Source organism: Micromys minutus, assembly GCF_963924665.1.
Source record: "Micromys minutus genome assembly, chromosome: 19".
NCBI classification, from domain to species: Eukaryota; Metazoa; Chordata; class Mammalia; order Rodentia; family Muridae; genus Micromys; species Micromys minutus.
In genome coordinates, this window is record NC_137954.1 from 41,144,990 (window position 1) to 41,161,748 (window position 16,759).

A 16,759-nucleotide genomic window follows, 5' to 3' on the forward strand; every position below is an offset into this window, starting at 1 on the left:
GCATCCTCTCACCAGACTATTCCCTCCTGGAGGGGCTGGGAATATAGCAGGAACAAGAAGACTATACAAGGTCTAGAGCCAGCAAAGCTGCTAACATGGCCAGGCCGGACGAATCAGGGCGAAGCTGCCCCTCTCCCCACAAGTGGAACCTGTGGAAACAGGATGCTGATCACCTGCGGATGGCGCTGCAGTCTTCAGGCCACTGGCTTTTGGGAATATTCAATAAAGTGATTTCCAGGCATCTCCTATGACTGTGTGGGGCTGAGTGTGGAAGAGGGACCTGTAGCCTCTCGTCTGCCTTCACAGCCCCAGTGTGGCCTTTGGAAAAGAGCCCATTATGCGAGAGACTGTACACAGATCTTTTCCTACACAAGGATACTGTCTTTAATCTCCAGATGCCACTCAACCCCACATATACCAAACATACTCTCATAATGCTATCTTCAAGTGAATCTACAAGAACCCCACTCATAAAGACAAGACACCCACAAACACACGGCCAGAACCTGAGCTTATGACCATGAAGCCCCAGCCCCTCCATCCTCAACCCTTAACCCTGAGGTTTCATTTCACCTGAACTGAACTGAGCCCCAGGTCCCTGCTCTGCTTGCCCCCGCCCACCCTCACCTCACTTCTGGCTCAGCTGTCTGGCACACTCACTACCTGGAGCATCCTGGGTAGCTATACGCAGAACCGCAGAGAGGAAGGCTGGAGAGTCCCCCCTTACCAAGGCTAGGGAACTCCTCTTTTCAGGTTATCAGCAGGAATGCACCTCCTGGCAGAGAATGGTTGACCTAGCTATGTCCACATCCCTGACACAACTGGTTACAGCTGTGTTCTGGGGTAGGCACTTAAGCCAGCAGAGGCTGCTTCCCAGTGGTTCCTGCCCAGACAGTCTTGAGGGACACACAAATGCAGTCACAGCAAAGTTGTAATCCGTGCCATAAGGGGACCTGGAGCAGAGCAGGGTGGGGCTTTTGGAGAGGAGACTGGAGAGCCCAGGGCCCAGAATGCCTGGGGCCACGTGGTAACTTAGAGCCTGCTCTTTGTCCAGAGAGCAGATCTATCTTGGTTTGATCTCCCAAGAGGTAGACACTGAGGCTTACAAGTGGTTTTCCCTGAGAACAGGCTCAGGAGTCATCCAGCAGAAGATCCCCTGCCTCTGATCCTGTAGGTCAGCTGCATCACCCTTGGACCACACATGTTCTCTGATGAGGGTCTTCCACAGCACCTTGGACCTTCTTGTACACGTGTTTGTGACTGCCCTCTCCTGTATGGCCACACCATAGAAATTCTGTTTCTTTACCTGCTGGGGATGGGCATCTGTTTATTTCTGGTAAACGCAGCTGTAACAGCCTTCTGATCCAAGGTTTCCTGTGACTGTATCTTCTCACTTATTCTGAGTAGATGCAGAATATTTCAGTTACAGGTGCCTTGGCTAGGAGAAACTCTGTATAAGAGCTGCAGGCATTCTTGTCCAGGTGGCCCTTTGGTTCTAGCAGCTGTCAAACTAACTCTTTAGATGTACCCTCCCCTGGTGACTGGCAAGGCCCTTATCTTTTCACTTGCCAAGTGAAAAGTTGGCTACTTGCAAACTACCTTCAGAGAAATGTCAATTCAAATAGTTTGCTCTCGTATAGGTTTTTCCTCTTTTGTTTGCTGGTTTGTACTAGTCCTTGAGTTCTCTCCCTCTCCCTCTTCCTCTCTCCCTCCCCTCCCCTCCCCTCCCATCCTCCTCCCCCCCTCTCGTGTGTGTGTGTGTGTGTGTGTGTGTGTCTGTCTGTCTGTCTGTCCAGCAAACCTGTCTCTTCCCCTCCCTTCACCTACTGTTAGGATTACAGATGTGCACAGCTGTAACCAGATTTTGCATGGGTTCTTGGGATCCAAACATAGGTCTCTATGTTGGCCTGATAAACACTTTGCCCACTGAGCCATGTCCCCTGCCCCCACCACACACACCATAATAGATTTTAAAAATGTATTGTCAACTCAGTCAAACGCTTGTGTCCCAAGGGCTTCCTGACTGTATAGCTTGCCTATTTATTTTCCCACTGATGGCTCCAAAGAGTAGGTATGCTTGGTTTTGGTGCAGTCCTATGGGGTTTCTTCCTGTGACCTGTGCCATTTATATCTTGCCCCAGAAGTCTTTCCTATTTCAGGGCTGTGATGGATATTTCTGTATTTCTTTTGAAGTTATCGTGTGGCTCTATTATGTGTTACATTTAATGGACACAGGGAAAAGTGCATTTTATTCTTAAAGGTACCCAGTTGTCCCAACGATATGCTTGTCAAACAAACCTTGCTTTCTCCATCCTACTGACCTGCCAACCTGGATGTGTGGGTTGTTTTCTGGTGTCTGTTCTACTCTGGCTGCTTATTTTTTGGTCACAGGTCAATCTGCATTAACTCAAAAATCGCAGCCACCAAGAAGTCTGAATATGAAACCGTGCCCCCCTCTCTGGAGGAGAGGGAGAAGGAGGGAAGAGGCTTTTCTTATTCCAAAACCTTTAAATTTCCATGAATTTGGGGTTTGTTTTGTCTGTTTCTATAGAATAGCTTTCTGAAATTTTGATTGGAATTTTCTAATTATCAGGTTAAGGATAGTAGGAATCTTAAAAATATTATAAATTTGATTTTATGAGCATTAATTTACTCTAAGCAATATTTCAGATTTTCACTGTAGAGGTCTTGTGTATACCTTTTGTTGTATTTATTACTAGGGGGTTGATGTATTGCTGATATTATAAATGATATTTAACTTTTTTTCATTTTAAACTGTTTCCTTTTAATATGTTTTTTTATAGTAGTCTTATGTCTACTGGGCCTGGCTAGGTTCACAGTTCTAGTAATTTCTTAAGTTGATAACCAAGTGGCCTTATGAATGAATGATGACAGTTACGTGTCTGCCGATCCGTATGTTTCTCATGGGCTTTCTTTCTTACCTCGTGGACAACAGAAACCCACGGCCAAACTAGATGGTTTGAGAGCTTCAGTCTTAGAGAAAATGATTAATGTTTAAATTTTAAATGTGTATATATTTGTTATTAGTGTGCGTGCGTGCGTGCATGTGTGTGTGCGTGCGTGCGTGTGTGTGTGTGTGTGTGTGTGTGTGTGTGTGCACATGCATGCATGTTCAGCTTACGACTGATGTCAGTGGCAGGTTTTCTGTAGTTTCTCTCTACCACATGCAGTGTGCTGTCAGCATGGCGCTCACAGCCCTCCAGCCTTTGCTACTGTATACTGGTTCCCTTTATTTTCTGATTAAGCTTATGAAGAATAGAGCTATTTTCTTTCCCTTATATGTTTGGTAGAATTCAACAACCCAGGGCTCATCTATCTTTATAGAAAAACTATCTTTATGGAAAAACTAGAAGTTTTTTTTCAATATGCTTGAGACCCTTCCTCCTTCTCTCCCTCCCTCCCACCCTCTCTCCCGCCATCCTTCCTTCCCTCCATCCTTTTTTTCCTTCCATTTGAGACAGGGTCTCAAATGTAGCTCAGGTTGGCCCCAGGCTCACAATCATCTTGCTGAGAGCTGACCAGACATGGGTTCTTTAGATGTTATCTTCCTGTCTTGTGAGTTTTGGTAACTGTGCCATCCGTGGTATGCTGGCGTTCCACACAGGCTGTCGAGTGGTCACAGTGCACGTTTAATGACACAGAATGTCCATAGAATTTGTAGCAATATTTCTTTCATCGTCCTCTACATAGGTGACTTACATTTTTTCTCTCTTTTTCTGTTGATCAGTCTTATTAGGAGGTATTCACTTGATCCGTCTTTTCAGAACACCAGTGTTTGCTTGTGTTGTTTTTCCTCTGTTGTCTGTCCTCTGCTAATTTCCATACTATTATCCTATTTTTGATTTACTTATGTTAAGCTTTTTTAAAAAAATTCTTATTTATTTTGCTTTGTGTGTGTATGGCTGCAGTGGTGGCAACAGCATTGGTGCTGATGATGGTGATGGTGGTGTGGTGTGTATATATATACCACGATGTATTGGTAGAAACCAGAGGACAGTTGGCAGGTGTTGGTTTTCTCTTTCTACCGTGTGGGACCTGGGAATTGAACCCAGATTGCTGGGTTTTGAAATAGGCACCCCAACCTGCTGAGCATCTCACTAGCCCTCCTTTGAAAATGTTGACATATTTTTGATTGACAAGCAATTCTTGTCAATTTCTTTGTGGGCAACTCTTGGTTTTCTGCGTCCTACATTGGAAACTTAGGTAGTTGATTTTGAGACACATTTTTTTTTCTAGGTATTTCACACTGAAGTTTTCCCTCTGCACACCACATCAGTGTCATCCCCAAGCTTCGATGGGTAGCGTTTTCCTTATCACCAAAGACAAAGTATTTTGACATTTCCTGGGACTTATTCTTTGAACTATAGATTGTTTTGATCCATGTTGTGTTATTTCCAAATATTTGGAGGAAATGCTAAATATCCATGTGTTTTTTATTTTTGTGTCTGTTGAGGTCAGAGTCATACTGTATGTGGATTTTAGCCCTGATGAGAGTGGGCTTCTCTAGACAGCACTCGGGCTAGCTGGTGATAAGTCTTCTGGTCCTCTGCGCACCTGTTGATTTTTTCTATCTTGTACCCAGAGTGGGATATTATACCTCCAAGTGTCCACATGTCCTTGTGAGTCCTTAACTCCAGAACTTCTGGGCTTTCCTCAGGACTCACCTTATATGTCATGTGCAACCTCATCTGTAATCTCTTGTCTCATAGATGTGTTTCCCATGGGCCTCTTATCTCCACAATTAAGGAATAATTCTGTTTCTGGGAGGACCATCTCTCACTGTTGCTTTCCAGGTCTCTGAGTCCCTACGGAAGTCACCAAGGCCAGCATGAGGTGAGGGAGGGGTCCAGACACCAGGTGAGATGACAGGGAAGCTCAAGACACTGATCTTATACCTGATCTGTGCCCTCACCTGCTTGATTGGTCCCAGAGTGTCTGTTTCCATTGCCCTCCAAATCTATGCTGCCTTGCCACTGACAACTCCCTTCCTGTCAACATGAACAGGAGCCAGCAACAGTGGGAAAGGGTCCCATGGTGTCTTGGGCTCCTTTTGTTGAGCTTGACCAAACTCCTTTGCTTCAGGACCTCAGCTCCCATGGTGGGGTTTGCAGGGATCCACATACCATTGAGAGTATGGTCATACTAAGGCACAAACTCGCTATAGTGTATATACACTTGGAGTATGCTGGTCCCACTCAAAAGTGATGGCTATCCCAGTCACTCAGTTGATGGATATTCATAAGTGAGGTGCATAGTCTTCATGACCTAGAAAGGTCACCAAGTACCAAGGCAGATAGGGCAAAGTCTTGGCCTGTGCTAAGTAAGACTCTGAGCCCAAGGGCTTTGCCAAGAGCAGACCTTGAGATAGTACAAAGCTTCCCCACCCCCCAATTTGACTTGTAGAACAAGAGCATTTTATATACCTGTAGGCATATCCAATCTGTGGCGAACAGGCCCTATGTGTCCCAGAATAGCTATGAACGTAGTCAGGTTCACTTGTAGACTACAGTGTCACATAGAAATGGTAAAAGTTGACCACCCATGTAAAGTACTGAAGAACTTGCTAGTGAGCCTTCCTGGCTCTGATCTGCATGGTCCCATCAGCACAGAACCATTCTGTAGCATGTCTCCCAAGGTCTGTCTCTTGTCCAAGACAGGGAGTTAGTGTGGATAGGATCCTCTTCCAAGTAGACACACTGTTTCTTGTCCTCTCTTCTAATGAGAACAAAAGGGATTTGCCTCCTGCTTTGGTGCCTATAGAGAAAGTTCCAGAGACCCTGCAATCCTATTCTACCACGCATTACATGTCTAGCACAGCATTTTGGTAACAGATTACCATTTGGCAAAGTGTCTTTAATGCTGACACTCACAGCAATCCACCTAGTTTATACTAAGGTTGTGGTAAGCTTTAAGAAGTGCTGCATTCTGCACACACACACACACACATTGGTACAAGCAAAATAAATATGTAAAATATAATTTAAAAATTTTTTAGCTAGGTGTGGTGGTGGCACATCTTTAATTCCTGCACCCAGGAGGCAGCAAACGCTATCTCTGAGTCTAAGGTTAGTCTGATCAACATACAGTTTCATGCCAGCCACCGCTATATAGTAAGACCCTGTCAAAAAAAAAAATAGTGTCCTTTTGGACTTTCCTGTGGTCACAGCTCTCATTTCTGTTAAGTTCAGCCATTGTGATTTATATTCATCACCAAGGAGGTGGCCAGGGTGGGTCTGGGTCTATTTCAGTCCCACACTTGAAAAAATATGCCATTTCCCTTATGTTGGTGATAGCTCAGGCCCTGGTCCTATAACTTTCAGAGGTCCTGGCCATTTTCTCTCACTGTGTAGTTACTCTGACAAAAGCTGTGTGTCCCTGAAGGACCCTGGGACACTGCATGACCCATACATATGTGGGGCTCTGGGTTCCCTCCCCAGAGCCTGGGGTGCAGTCTGCGGTTCTGAAGCCAAGAAGTAAATGTCACCAAGTCATCAAAGACGATGGAGAAGAGCGGTCTCTGAGCTTAGGTACTCAGAGCACCCTGGGCTCCAGAGACGCTGCTTAAGGCATGTAATGAAAAGGTGTGAGGGGAACCCCAGGATTCTGGGAACAGGGAACACTCCTCCAGTGACAGAGAGGCAGTATGGGAGAAGGGGAGCTGTGGGATTCCCTCTTCTGGAGAGTAGGGATACCTGTCCAGGGGAACATTCTTTACCTGAGAATGGAGAAGGCTTGAAATGAAACCATCCTTTGCACATGAGCCTTTCATAGTTTTAGGTGTCTATATTTTCACTGAGAGAAACAGAAAGTAGGGGACCCTCTCCACAGGGTACCCTGCAACACGAATGTGCTCGACACTGAACACATAGTATTTCAGCCTCAAGGAATAGTGTAGAGAATAGGCAGAGCAAAGACCCATGGCTGTCTCGTGCTTATACATGTCCTGCTGTCAAATGGATGGATCAACGGGTTTCTGGGAAGCATATACCCATTCATCAAGCTCAGTCTGGAACACGGTAGCTGCCTCAAGTCCCCAGTGCTGGGACTTAGACTCTCACAGTGATCCCTTGAACTGAAGTCCTTAGGGACTAAGTCCCTCCACCAGTCACGCAAAGAGGTATCCTCGATCCCCATTCCTTTTCCAAAAGTTCCAGGGAGCTCTGCAGGTTGGTAAAGACTGGGTCTCCCAGCCCCGCTCAGCTGTTCTCACTCCCCATAGTCTTGGTCTTCTGGAAGATGTTCTGCATGGCTGAGATTCTATCCTTATCCTGGATGTTAAAGACCTGGAACTGTAGTGGGCAGGGATAGAGAAAGGGTCACAGGCAGTCAGGCTACACCTGTTTCAAACACTCCCTATGACCACCCTACCTGTGGTACCCATCTGGACCAGCATCCATGAAGGTGAACCAGTCCAGCATCCCTCTTCTACCAGCTCTGCCTCACACAATACATCCCTGACACAAGCATGATTCCCAAGGAGGCCCCACTGAGTACATCCCCGGCCTCCTCCCATCCTGCCTGCACAGATCTGCTGAGAGCTTGGCATAGGCCCATCAGTCTGGCCCCAAAATGGGGTAGCAGTTCTTGAGTGGTGGTGGGTAGGTTATCAGCTCCCCAGCAGGCAGATTGTCCCAAAACAAAATGGAGACATCCAGTACCACAATGTCCACCCCAGGTCACTGCTGCTAGAAAAGAGAATTGACCAAAAAATGTCATGCCTTGGAGGCAGTATTTGGGCCTGGGATGGGGGCTGCGTTCCTGGTTTTGCAGGGGAGCAATGGGCCCTGTGGGTGTGGCAGGCACCTCTGAACATCAGGCCAGAGGTCATGCCCATCAGAATGTCAAGTCCAGAAATACACAGAACATAGAACCCAGGAGGCACAGGGAAGGCCACAGCCCCAAGATGAAGGGGGTTCTGGACATTTGCATGTGTGGTATAAGTTAGTTCTGTGGAACACAGGGGCAGTCCAGGCACTCTGCCTTGGATTCCAGAGAGCTGTCTAACACCCATGTGACCTCTCTTAAGATAGCAGCACCTCATGTCCTAGCTGACTCTTAGTTATCCAGAAGCTCAGCTATCCTTGAATTCCTGACCTGGGAGGGAGTGGCCAGGGTACAGGCTCTACCCACTCTCTCTTGCACCCACCTTATCTAGCAGAAAATCAAAGTATGCTGTGGCCCAGTAGGTAGGGTCACTGGCAGGGAGCTGCAGGAGCGCCTTGACACCATTGTCAATGCGTGGTGGACGGCTGTGGCCCAGGTGAGTGACATGGATTCTTAAGGACTCTTCCGGTTGGCTGGCAAAGTGTTCCACTCGTTGGTAGATGACGCCAAGGTCCAGGCCACTGTCCTGCAGCAAGTTGCACTCTGGGTACAGGAAGTGGGGCAGGTTCCTGGTTGCCAGGCAGCAGAGCAGCACCACCAGCAGGCGGTACACTGAGCCCTGCAGGTCTGCCCAGTCCTCTGGTGCTGGGAACAGCGTAGAGGCCCACAGCAGCACTGTCTGCAGGACACAAGGCCAGACCTGTCAATGTGTGGCTGGACCAACCCCCCACCACCTGTCCATCAGCCCTGCACCGGCTTACTTCCACCAGCCCCTCCTCCTCAGCACCTCCAAGTGCCCTCCTATATCTGCCCATCCTAGCAGCTGCAGAGACTCCCATCACTTTCTCTGTCTCTCTCCTCTGGGCTTCTCTTCCCACCCTGTGCTAAACCTTAGTATAGTTTAAACTTCAGAACTCCCCCGCAGGGCTATCTGATGATTCCTCCATTGTAGTAAGAGGACCAAAGGGCCTACCCCAGGACATTAGGCACCCCTCCTCCCTTCTGCTCCAAGCCCCTTACCAGATACCTCCTCGCACCCCATTAACCAACTGCAAACTGCGTTTCTCTGCTCTCAGACCCTTTTCCTCCTCCAGCACCTCTCAGTTCATTTGGACACCAGGATTCTCTGTGTATCAGACACCAGTGACCACTAGAAACTAGAGCCCCACCTCAGGCAGAGGTCTGAGGAAGCAATAAATGGCCTAAGTCCACACAGGGGGAGTCTCTCTAGAGCCAGTGTCTGATGACAAACCAACTCACCTGTCTCTTAACACTGGGACCAAGCAGAGGGTCCTGTCAATCATGAACACGTGCTCCACAAGGATTCCGAAATTTCACAGCCCTGTCCACTTTCCCCTCACTGTCCTGGGGACTCGGGATAATCAGAGCCCCTGTACCTTTCCTGTTCTTTTCAACACAGGACAGAGTCATAGCAGAATACAGATGTGGCTGAGTATTCTGCCCAGGAGCATAGAAAGGGAGCCAGTGCTCCCATGGATACCCAGTTGGCTTCAGTCCATAGCAGAATCTGGCCTGGACTGTTCACTGATACAGGAAGGACTCATGCAGGGGAGAGGTCCAGTTTTGCATGGCCTAACCCAATCATTGGTTCAGGTTTTCAGGACCTCGAATAGAGCCTGTCTAGGAAATGGGCCACGGCACCTGATACACTTTAGTGCTACTCTACAGACACACCTACGAGGCCTCCTTCATGAGCTATTTCCCTGGGTGAACTCTGGACTCCTCCCAATACCTGTGACTGCTCATCATGGGATCTGGCATGAAGATCACACCTGGGGTGACTGCCCGCTGGTGTCCGGTCACAAGTGTAGGCAACAGACCAAAGTGGTGAGCTGCCGTGCATACCTTCAGGTGGTCAAATGTTAGGCCACGGCTCTGGCTGCCACCTTGCCAGCTCTCTAGGTTTACACGGTCAAGAATGGAGAGGCTGTCCAGACGGTGGCCAGGGAGGGAGCCTAGAGCATCAAGCAGACGGCTGAGCAGGTAGCCAGTGGAGATCCTGAAAGCCAGACCCACCTGTCAGGTCTGGGGCTCACAGTGCCCTGTGTACCACCAGAAAGAAAGGGCCTGGCAGCTGCTGCTCCCCGGCCCTAGAAAGAGCCTCTTGAGTCCCGTAGGAGGCTCACACCCTTACTGTGGCCATTCTGTGGCCTCATGCCCTGCCTCTCAGCAGCTGGTTCAGTTTGTTAGCTTGAACATCCAGGTTTCAGAATCCCCATCAAAAACTGCAGAGATTAGGGAAGACCTCGGCCAGCCCACCCTCTGTTTACACAGGGAAGATCAGTGGGGCTCCAGCCTGGCAGGGGTTATGGGCTCTACTCTAAGGTTCATTAGGGAAACCAAAGCTTGCCCCCCTTGGAAGTCAGTGGGTAGATAGTGTGTGTAGGACCCCTGTACGGCACAGGCCCTCACTTCTGTGCTTGCTGGACCATCATAGGGTAGGACCTCCACTTCCTAGGTCTCGGGGTTAAAGGGTCAGCAGAGGCAACAGGAAGGCCATGTTCTCTTCTTTACATAAGATGGCTTTACTCTGCTCCACCTTTCTCCTGCTTGGCAAGTCCATGGTTACTTGCATTTTGGGCCCGGGCTCTGCTCTGCTTGAACGAGTCAGCTAGGATGCATGGTAGGGGACCCACAGAACTCCGCTAAAGTTTCAGAATGGCACACCAGCTTCATACATGTCACTTATGAGGAATAATTGCTTCTAAGATGGCAGTACCTTGGGCATGTGTTTTGTAAGTCCCTAGCAGAATCACTGTGGCCCTGTAAGTAAGTGGGTGCCAGTCAGTGGTGAGTCCTGGTTTAGTCTAGAATGGACTCAGCTTCTAGTCTAGACTGTCCCCTTCACCCTGTCACAGATGTCATCCAGTAGCAAGTGGCCCTCGCTGAAACTCACAGGCTTCTGGGACCCACAGAAACATCTCAGGTTGAGGAACATTCTGAGAGGGGCTCTGTAAACTGTCAAGGCCACCCCAAGTGAAGGGAACTAGCAAGCCCCAAAGCTACTTTTGTTGGTGTGAGCATCCTCACAGTGTGGGGACCTCAGACAACCTCTCTGCTGGTGTTGACCTGCTGTTGGTGAAGGGCCCCCTCCCACACCACCTAACACACTAGTTATCTCATCACAGCTCCACGGCCCTGGCCACCTCCTGTGCAGAAGATGACCCAGCTGTGCCTTCCCTTCTGCTCTCTGCAAGTTGCTGAACATTAGGATTACTCTAGAGATTCTAGTAACCTCGGCGGGACCCAGATGTCCTCAGGACAGAGCAGATGAATCCCTCCCCTCCTCCCACATGAGGCTCAGGAAGCCTTAAGATGTTTCTCCTTCTCTCGGGGCCCAAAGGCACAGAGTGTGGCATCTACCTCCAATACTGGGCATTAGCTGGTACCAGGTCCACCCCGTGGCTGGCAATTCTTCTCAAGATGCCCTCAGGAAATCCAAACTTCAGCTGGGCCCCCTCCAAGGCAGGCACCCTGTGTTTCTTCTTCACCACAGGAACAACATTGAAGCGGATCTTCCTCCAACCGCTGGACACCAGCAGGGACAGACGCAGCTGCCCTTCCTTCAAGCTAGCAGCATTCAGTGAACCTGCAACAACCTGCCATTAATCTAGCTTCCCTCTTCTGACCCTAACCCTGCCCACCGTCTTAACTGCCCTCCCCTGAATCTGCTTCCCCTCCAGACTGAGGTGTTACCCAACCCACCAGCTGAGCTGTGTCACAGTATCCTTCATAACATAAGCTTCCCTCTGTGAGCCTTCTCCCTGCTAGGCCTCTCCGTCAGTCTTGTTGCCTGAGCCTGCTGCCCACACCTCCTAGACCTGTGGATCTGCCCCTTGTTTGCGGTCAGGTTCAACAACAGAAAACCAGCTCCACCCATCCTGGATGGAGCCAGGAGAGAATCCTGGTACCAAGGAAAAGCACCAGGCCTGGATGGTGCTGATCCAGTCCCAGCCTGCTTAAAGCAGGTGTTTGAAGAGCTAGGCTGATGGAGTTCCCTCAAGCTCATCCCGACCCCTGCAACCCTGGGCAGCTCAGAGCCTTCCCGTTGCTTCACCTTGAACCTTTTCAGTCTTTAATGAAAGCCAGCAGGGTGCTCTTGGGCACAGCAATTCATTCAAGGGACTTTGAACCCCCAAGACACCAATTGCTCGAAAGGATGGGCTTCTTCAGCCATGGTGCCACCTACAGTGTCTGCAGACACACATCCCTCCTCCAGCCAGTTGTGGCCAGAAAGGACAAAGACATAACAGCCCAGCTCATCCGAGAAGAAACAGAGCTGGGAGGATTAATTCCAGGCTGGACCTCTGATCACAGCTTGTGCCATGTCACCCCGGACACTAAGAGCCTCCCTAAGCACTCAGGTCTAGAGCCACCCTGAACATGCATGAGTGCATGCTGGTCCTCATTCCGTACCGGGATATTGGGCAGCAAAGCCTAGGAAAGTCTTAGGATAAGGCTCACAGGAGAGAACTGTCCTTGTTGGGAAAGGCCCTGGTGTCCTGGGAGGAGACACTGGCTCAGATGGCCCCATTTCTAGGCTGTCCAAGAGGGAACATTTCAAAAGTGGCATGGGCCGGGTGCTCTTCCTTTTGAAACAAACCAGTGTTAGAGATAATGAGAGGGGTAACAGAGGCACCCACACCATCACACAGGAATAGGGTGGAACCATCCCCCTCTCTCCCAGCATTCCGTCTTCCATGTCTACTGCAGACCTGCATCATAGGCCAGAAAAGCCAACCCTTGGGGAGATGGACATGCTCAAAACAGAGTCCCCAACACAAGCCTTGTAGCAGGGTCTCCATCTGCAGAAAACAGCCCGGCCTCCTTGCGTATCCCACCAGCACCCACCATCTGCAGAATAGTTCTTAAGGAGCCTCTAGGATTCTCCATCCCAATAAGCCTCAGCTTCCCTATGTGGGGATGGGGGGAGGGGTGCTGGGGGGGCTCTCAGATGAGCATTTAAATGCTCATGTGTTCCTCTAGTCACACATTTTTTTAAATCTGTGAAATGGCAGCCTGGAAGACAGCCAGCCGCACCTGTTCTCACCAGGCCACCTCTAAGCCAGCCCCGGCTGGTCTCACCGGTTCCAGGGAGTGGATAGTTGAACTCTGTCACCAGCAGTAGCTTCCCTTTTAAGGGATGTGTTGGAAGCAATGCCTGGAATTTCCCATGGGCTCAGTTCAGCCACAGCCACAGGAATGGGCCTAGGCTTCAGAGCTTCCTTTCTCAGCCAGGGTGTGGCTAGAGATTTCAGTGGTCCTTGATGGTCCACTTAGAAGTCTCCTAGTCGCCCTGGAAGGTGGGTCTGTGCCTCAACAAAGCAAGGGGCCTGCAGGAGACAGGGCCAGCTGCTGCGTTAGGTCAAGTGAGAAGACAGAAATGGTCATGCCAAACAAGCTACATGTTGAATTAAGGGGTTCAAGAGATGACCAGGTTAGATGCCTGAGGAGCCACAAGACACTAGACATTTACTAGACAGTCTCTGGCCACACAAAGTCAGTCATCCGCTCTAGGACACCTGTGCCAGCAGGTCTGGGAAGGACTTCCCCCAGAAGCTGTCCTCCTGGTGTGGGAAGTCTAAGAGCCCAAGGACCTTCTGAATGCAGCAGCCTAGACTGCAACTTAGGTGCCCAGCTGTGGGTTCTGCTAGACACTCTTTTCCAGAGCCCCAGGAAGCATGAGATGGCAGTCCACTATCACAGACTCCCAGGCCCCAGGCCATGCAGCAGAACCTGGACTCCACACAGCAGGGACCCCAGGCATGTTACTACCCTCTGGAAGAGGCAACTACCCCACTCACCGATGACACAGTACAAATACCAGGAAGGTGAGCTGGGAAGATAAACACATGAGAAGGTAGCATCTGCCTCCATCAGGAGTCTGTGTCCTCCCCCCAAAAGCAGGACATTCCATTTTGGCCTCTAGATCCTAGGAACCTGATGTTCCCAGGAACCCAAGAGGATGAGCACTATCACTTAGGGTCCCAATGTCCAGCCACCTTTTGTAAAGAAACTGGCTGCTTCTGACCACGCTGGGGACCCCACCCACCTGGGGATCTGACACCTCAGATAACTTGAGCAAGATGACCAGCAAGAAGCTGAAGCTGAGTCTCTGACACATTTGAAAACACCCAGCCTAGAGCCATTTGGGGCTCAGTGTACCAGCCATAAACTGAAACAGGCACACACACATACCTGTATATACGGAAGCATGCACCTACATGAATGTGCTCACGTGCACACTCATGTTCATTCACATCCCCACACACTCACATGCATGCCCACTAACATGCATTTGCATCCTGACACAGACACGTGGCCAAATTCACACACAATCTGATAGATTGTGATTCAGGCTGAAGAGGGGACAGTTGGAAGCATCACAACAGGGCTTAACAGGTAACAGGCTGATTTCCTGGAACCCTGCCAGAGACCTCATCACGCAAGCTGGCCAACAAAACATCTGGTCTTAAACTTTAAGACATTTATAAAGGGACACTCATTAGAATGTCTTCCCCATGGACTGGAGAGATGGCTCAATGGTTAAGAGGCTCTTCCAGAGGTCCTGAGTTCAATTCCCAGCAACCACATGGTGGCTCACAATCTGTAATGGGATCTATTGCCCTTTTCTGGTGTGTCTGAAGACAGTAAGTGTACTCATATACATTAAATAAATAAATCTTAAAAAAAAAAAGTCTTCCCCAAACCACCAAGCAGAAATAGGTCACACGAGACTCCACTTTCTCAGAGATGGTAGGGGTACACAGATCAGAGTCCAGTCTCCTAGTTTGCAGACCACAACACACAATGACAACTCACACTTCATTCACATGCACAGGGAAGACACATACCCTGGAACCTGTATGCAGTCAACATGGGTCGCACTCAAACACAGTGGCCACACATACGTCCAGACACAATCGCACACTTGTGCAGAGGACCCCCCCCCAACTCTCCACACTGTTACCTGGTGGAATGAGCCTATGATGCTTGCAGTGTACAATGGCAGCCACCAGGAGATCTTTGAGGACACACAGGACTTTGCTGGGGACAATGTGGCCACAACACTTGTCTCTGTCCTCTGAGGAGACACTGAAGATGTCATCAGTCATCCATGGCTCCATGCCAGATGCCTCCTTGAGGACACCCAGTCGACAGATTGCAGGGCCATCCCCTGGCTCAGTGGCTTCCGACTCCTCAAGCAGGAGAGCTTCGGAGTCCACCCCCAGGGGAACCTCCACATCCAGTGGGTCCTCTGAGGAACGAAGAGCAAACTGGAAGGCCTCCAGATCTCGAGAATAGTCAACAATGAAGCGAGAGTCCAAGGCATGGGCACGCTCCAGCACAGTAAGCAGGATATTCTCTGCTCTCTGGTAGTCCTGGACACGGGGCGACTCCCGTGACTGGATGGCCAACAGATAGTGGTGCCACAGGGGCACCTGCTCGGCCATGTCTGGAGCAAAGACACAGGGAGCAGGCATCTCTGAGCCAGGCATCCCTGAGCCAAGTAGCAGGTAGCAGGGCCCTGGTGGTCCTTGGGGACTGCTCCTGAGCTTGTGTAGACTGGCTAGGAGGAAGAGGGACCTGCCCAGGTGAGGAGCAGGTCTGCAGGTAGGGTTCAGCTCTCCATGGGCAGCGTTCCAGAGTGACAGACTTCACGCAGCAGGTTAAATAGCTGAACCCAGGCCAAGGTCTTTGAAGTGGGGTGAGTCAGTACCTAACAATTAAGAGTATCACAGGGGGCTGTCCGAGGAGGTGGAGGCTCAGCTGCTTACCCTCTCCTCCTGCTCTACTCCTTCCTGAATCTTGGGCCCCAAACACAATGGCCTAACCTGAAGGAGGGGGTGTGTACCTACCTAATGCTTCACGCTCAGCCCCAAGTCAAAAGCTAGCCACACTGTCTTTGTGAAACGGGTCTTCCCTGCTTCGCCTCCCTTTCCATGGCTCAAAAAGTAATGGCTGCCAGACCCTGTGTGGGTCCAGACCTCGCTCAGGAAGCTTGGAGAAGAACAACCCTCAGGCCAGACCTGGGCAGTGTCTCCTTAGCATTCCACAGATACCAGCGTAAATCAACCATCCTCCATCTGCCTTCCATCCATGTAATTGGTCAGCTCTGCCCCCCAGGCTGCCTGTCCCACCCTCCCAGCCTCCCTCTGAGAAGACCTAGCACCCACCTGGCCAGGAGCTGGGGCCTCCTAGGAGAAGCAGTCTCTGGCTCTGCCTCGTGGCTGGAAAGTCTTACCATACAAACCCCTCCACACCTGCCGGTGCCCTGCCCAGTGCCTCCTCCCTGCTCAGAGTTGTGCAAGTCCAGACTGGCAGGAGGGAGCCGCCCCTATCGACCCTTGGCCCCTAGAGGAGGCCCAGTGCAGAGGCAATTCAGTTTCTAGTCTGCAAACAGACTACAGGTTGACAATCCAACAAGCGCCATAGAGATGCCATCTCTGTAGCCACACTGCGATGGCCTCAGACCCCAGGGAGCAGCAGTTGTGTCAGAGTTACCAGATGGCAGGGTAGGGAAAAACAGCCTGCTTAGAGTGGCTGCTCTGAGCCTCTGAGGGGTTACAACCTGTGGGCTAACCTCCCTGGGCAGAAACAGGCTGCCCTGCAACCTGCTCCGGCTCTCTCTATGGGGCTGCCCAGAATATGGCTGACCAAGGCTGTTCGGGTTCCAGAGTCCTGCCTTCCTCTGCCTTTGCATCACACTTGCTATGCCCTACCCACGGCGTCCCCGAAGCCGTGGTCTGTGGAAGGTGGGTCCCACAGCACTGTATAATCTAGCTCTAAAGCAGCTCAGCAGCCATGCCAGGAAGTTCCTTCCTTGTTCAGAACCTGGGCTTTTCCAGCTTTTTCTACACAGCCTCACAGAAACCTCTTAAACCAGGAGACC

General features: G+C 50.2%; 1 protein-coding gene across 1 annotated transcript; it reads right to left on the bottom strand.

The window, feature by feature from the left end:
- Nucleotides 1-7,217: 7,217 nt before the first annotated feature.
- On the bottom strand, nucleotides 7,218-15,365 carry MAB21L4 (mab-21 like 4; the record flags this gene model as incomplete). The annotated part of the gene is made up of 5 exons (XM_080932916.1): nucleotides 7,218-7,310; nucleotides 8,168-8,524; nucleotides 9,712-9,865; nucleotides 11,230-11,455; nucleotides 14,837-15,365. The coding sequence occupies 5 exons, from the start codon at nucleotides 15,363-15,365 to the stop codon at nucleotides 7,218-7,220; spliced, it is 1,359 nt and encodes a 452-aa protein (XP_080789042.1).
- Nucleotides 15,366-16,759: the final 1,394 nt, after the last annotated feature.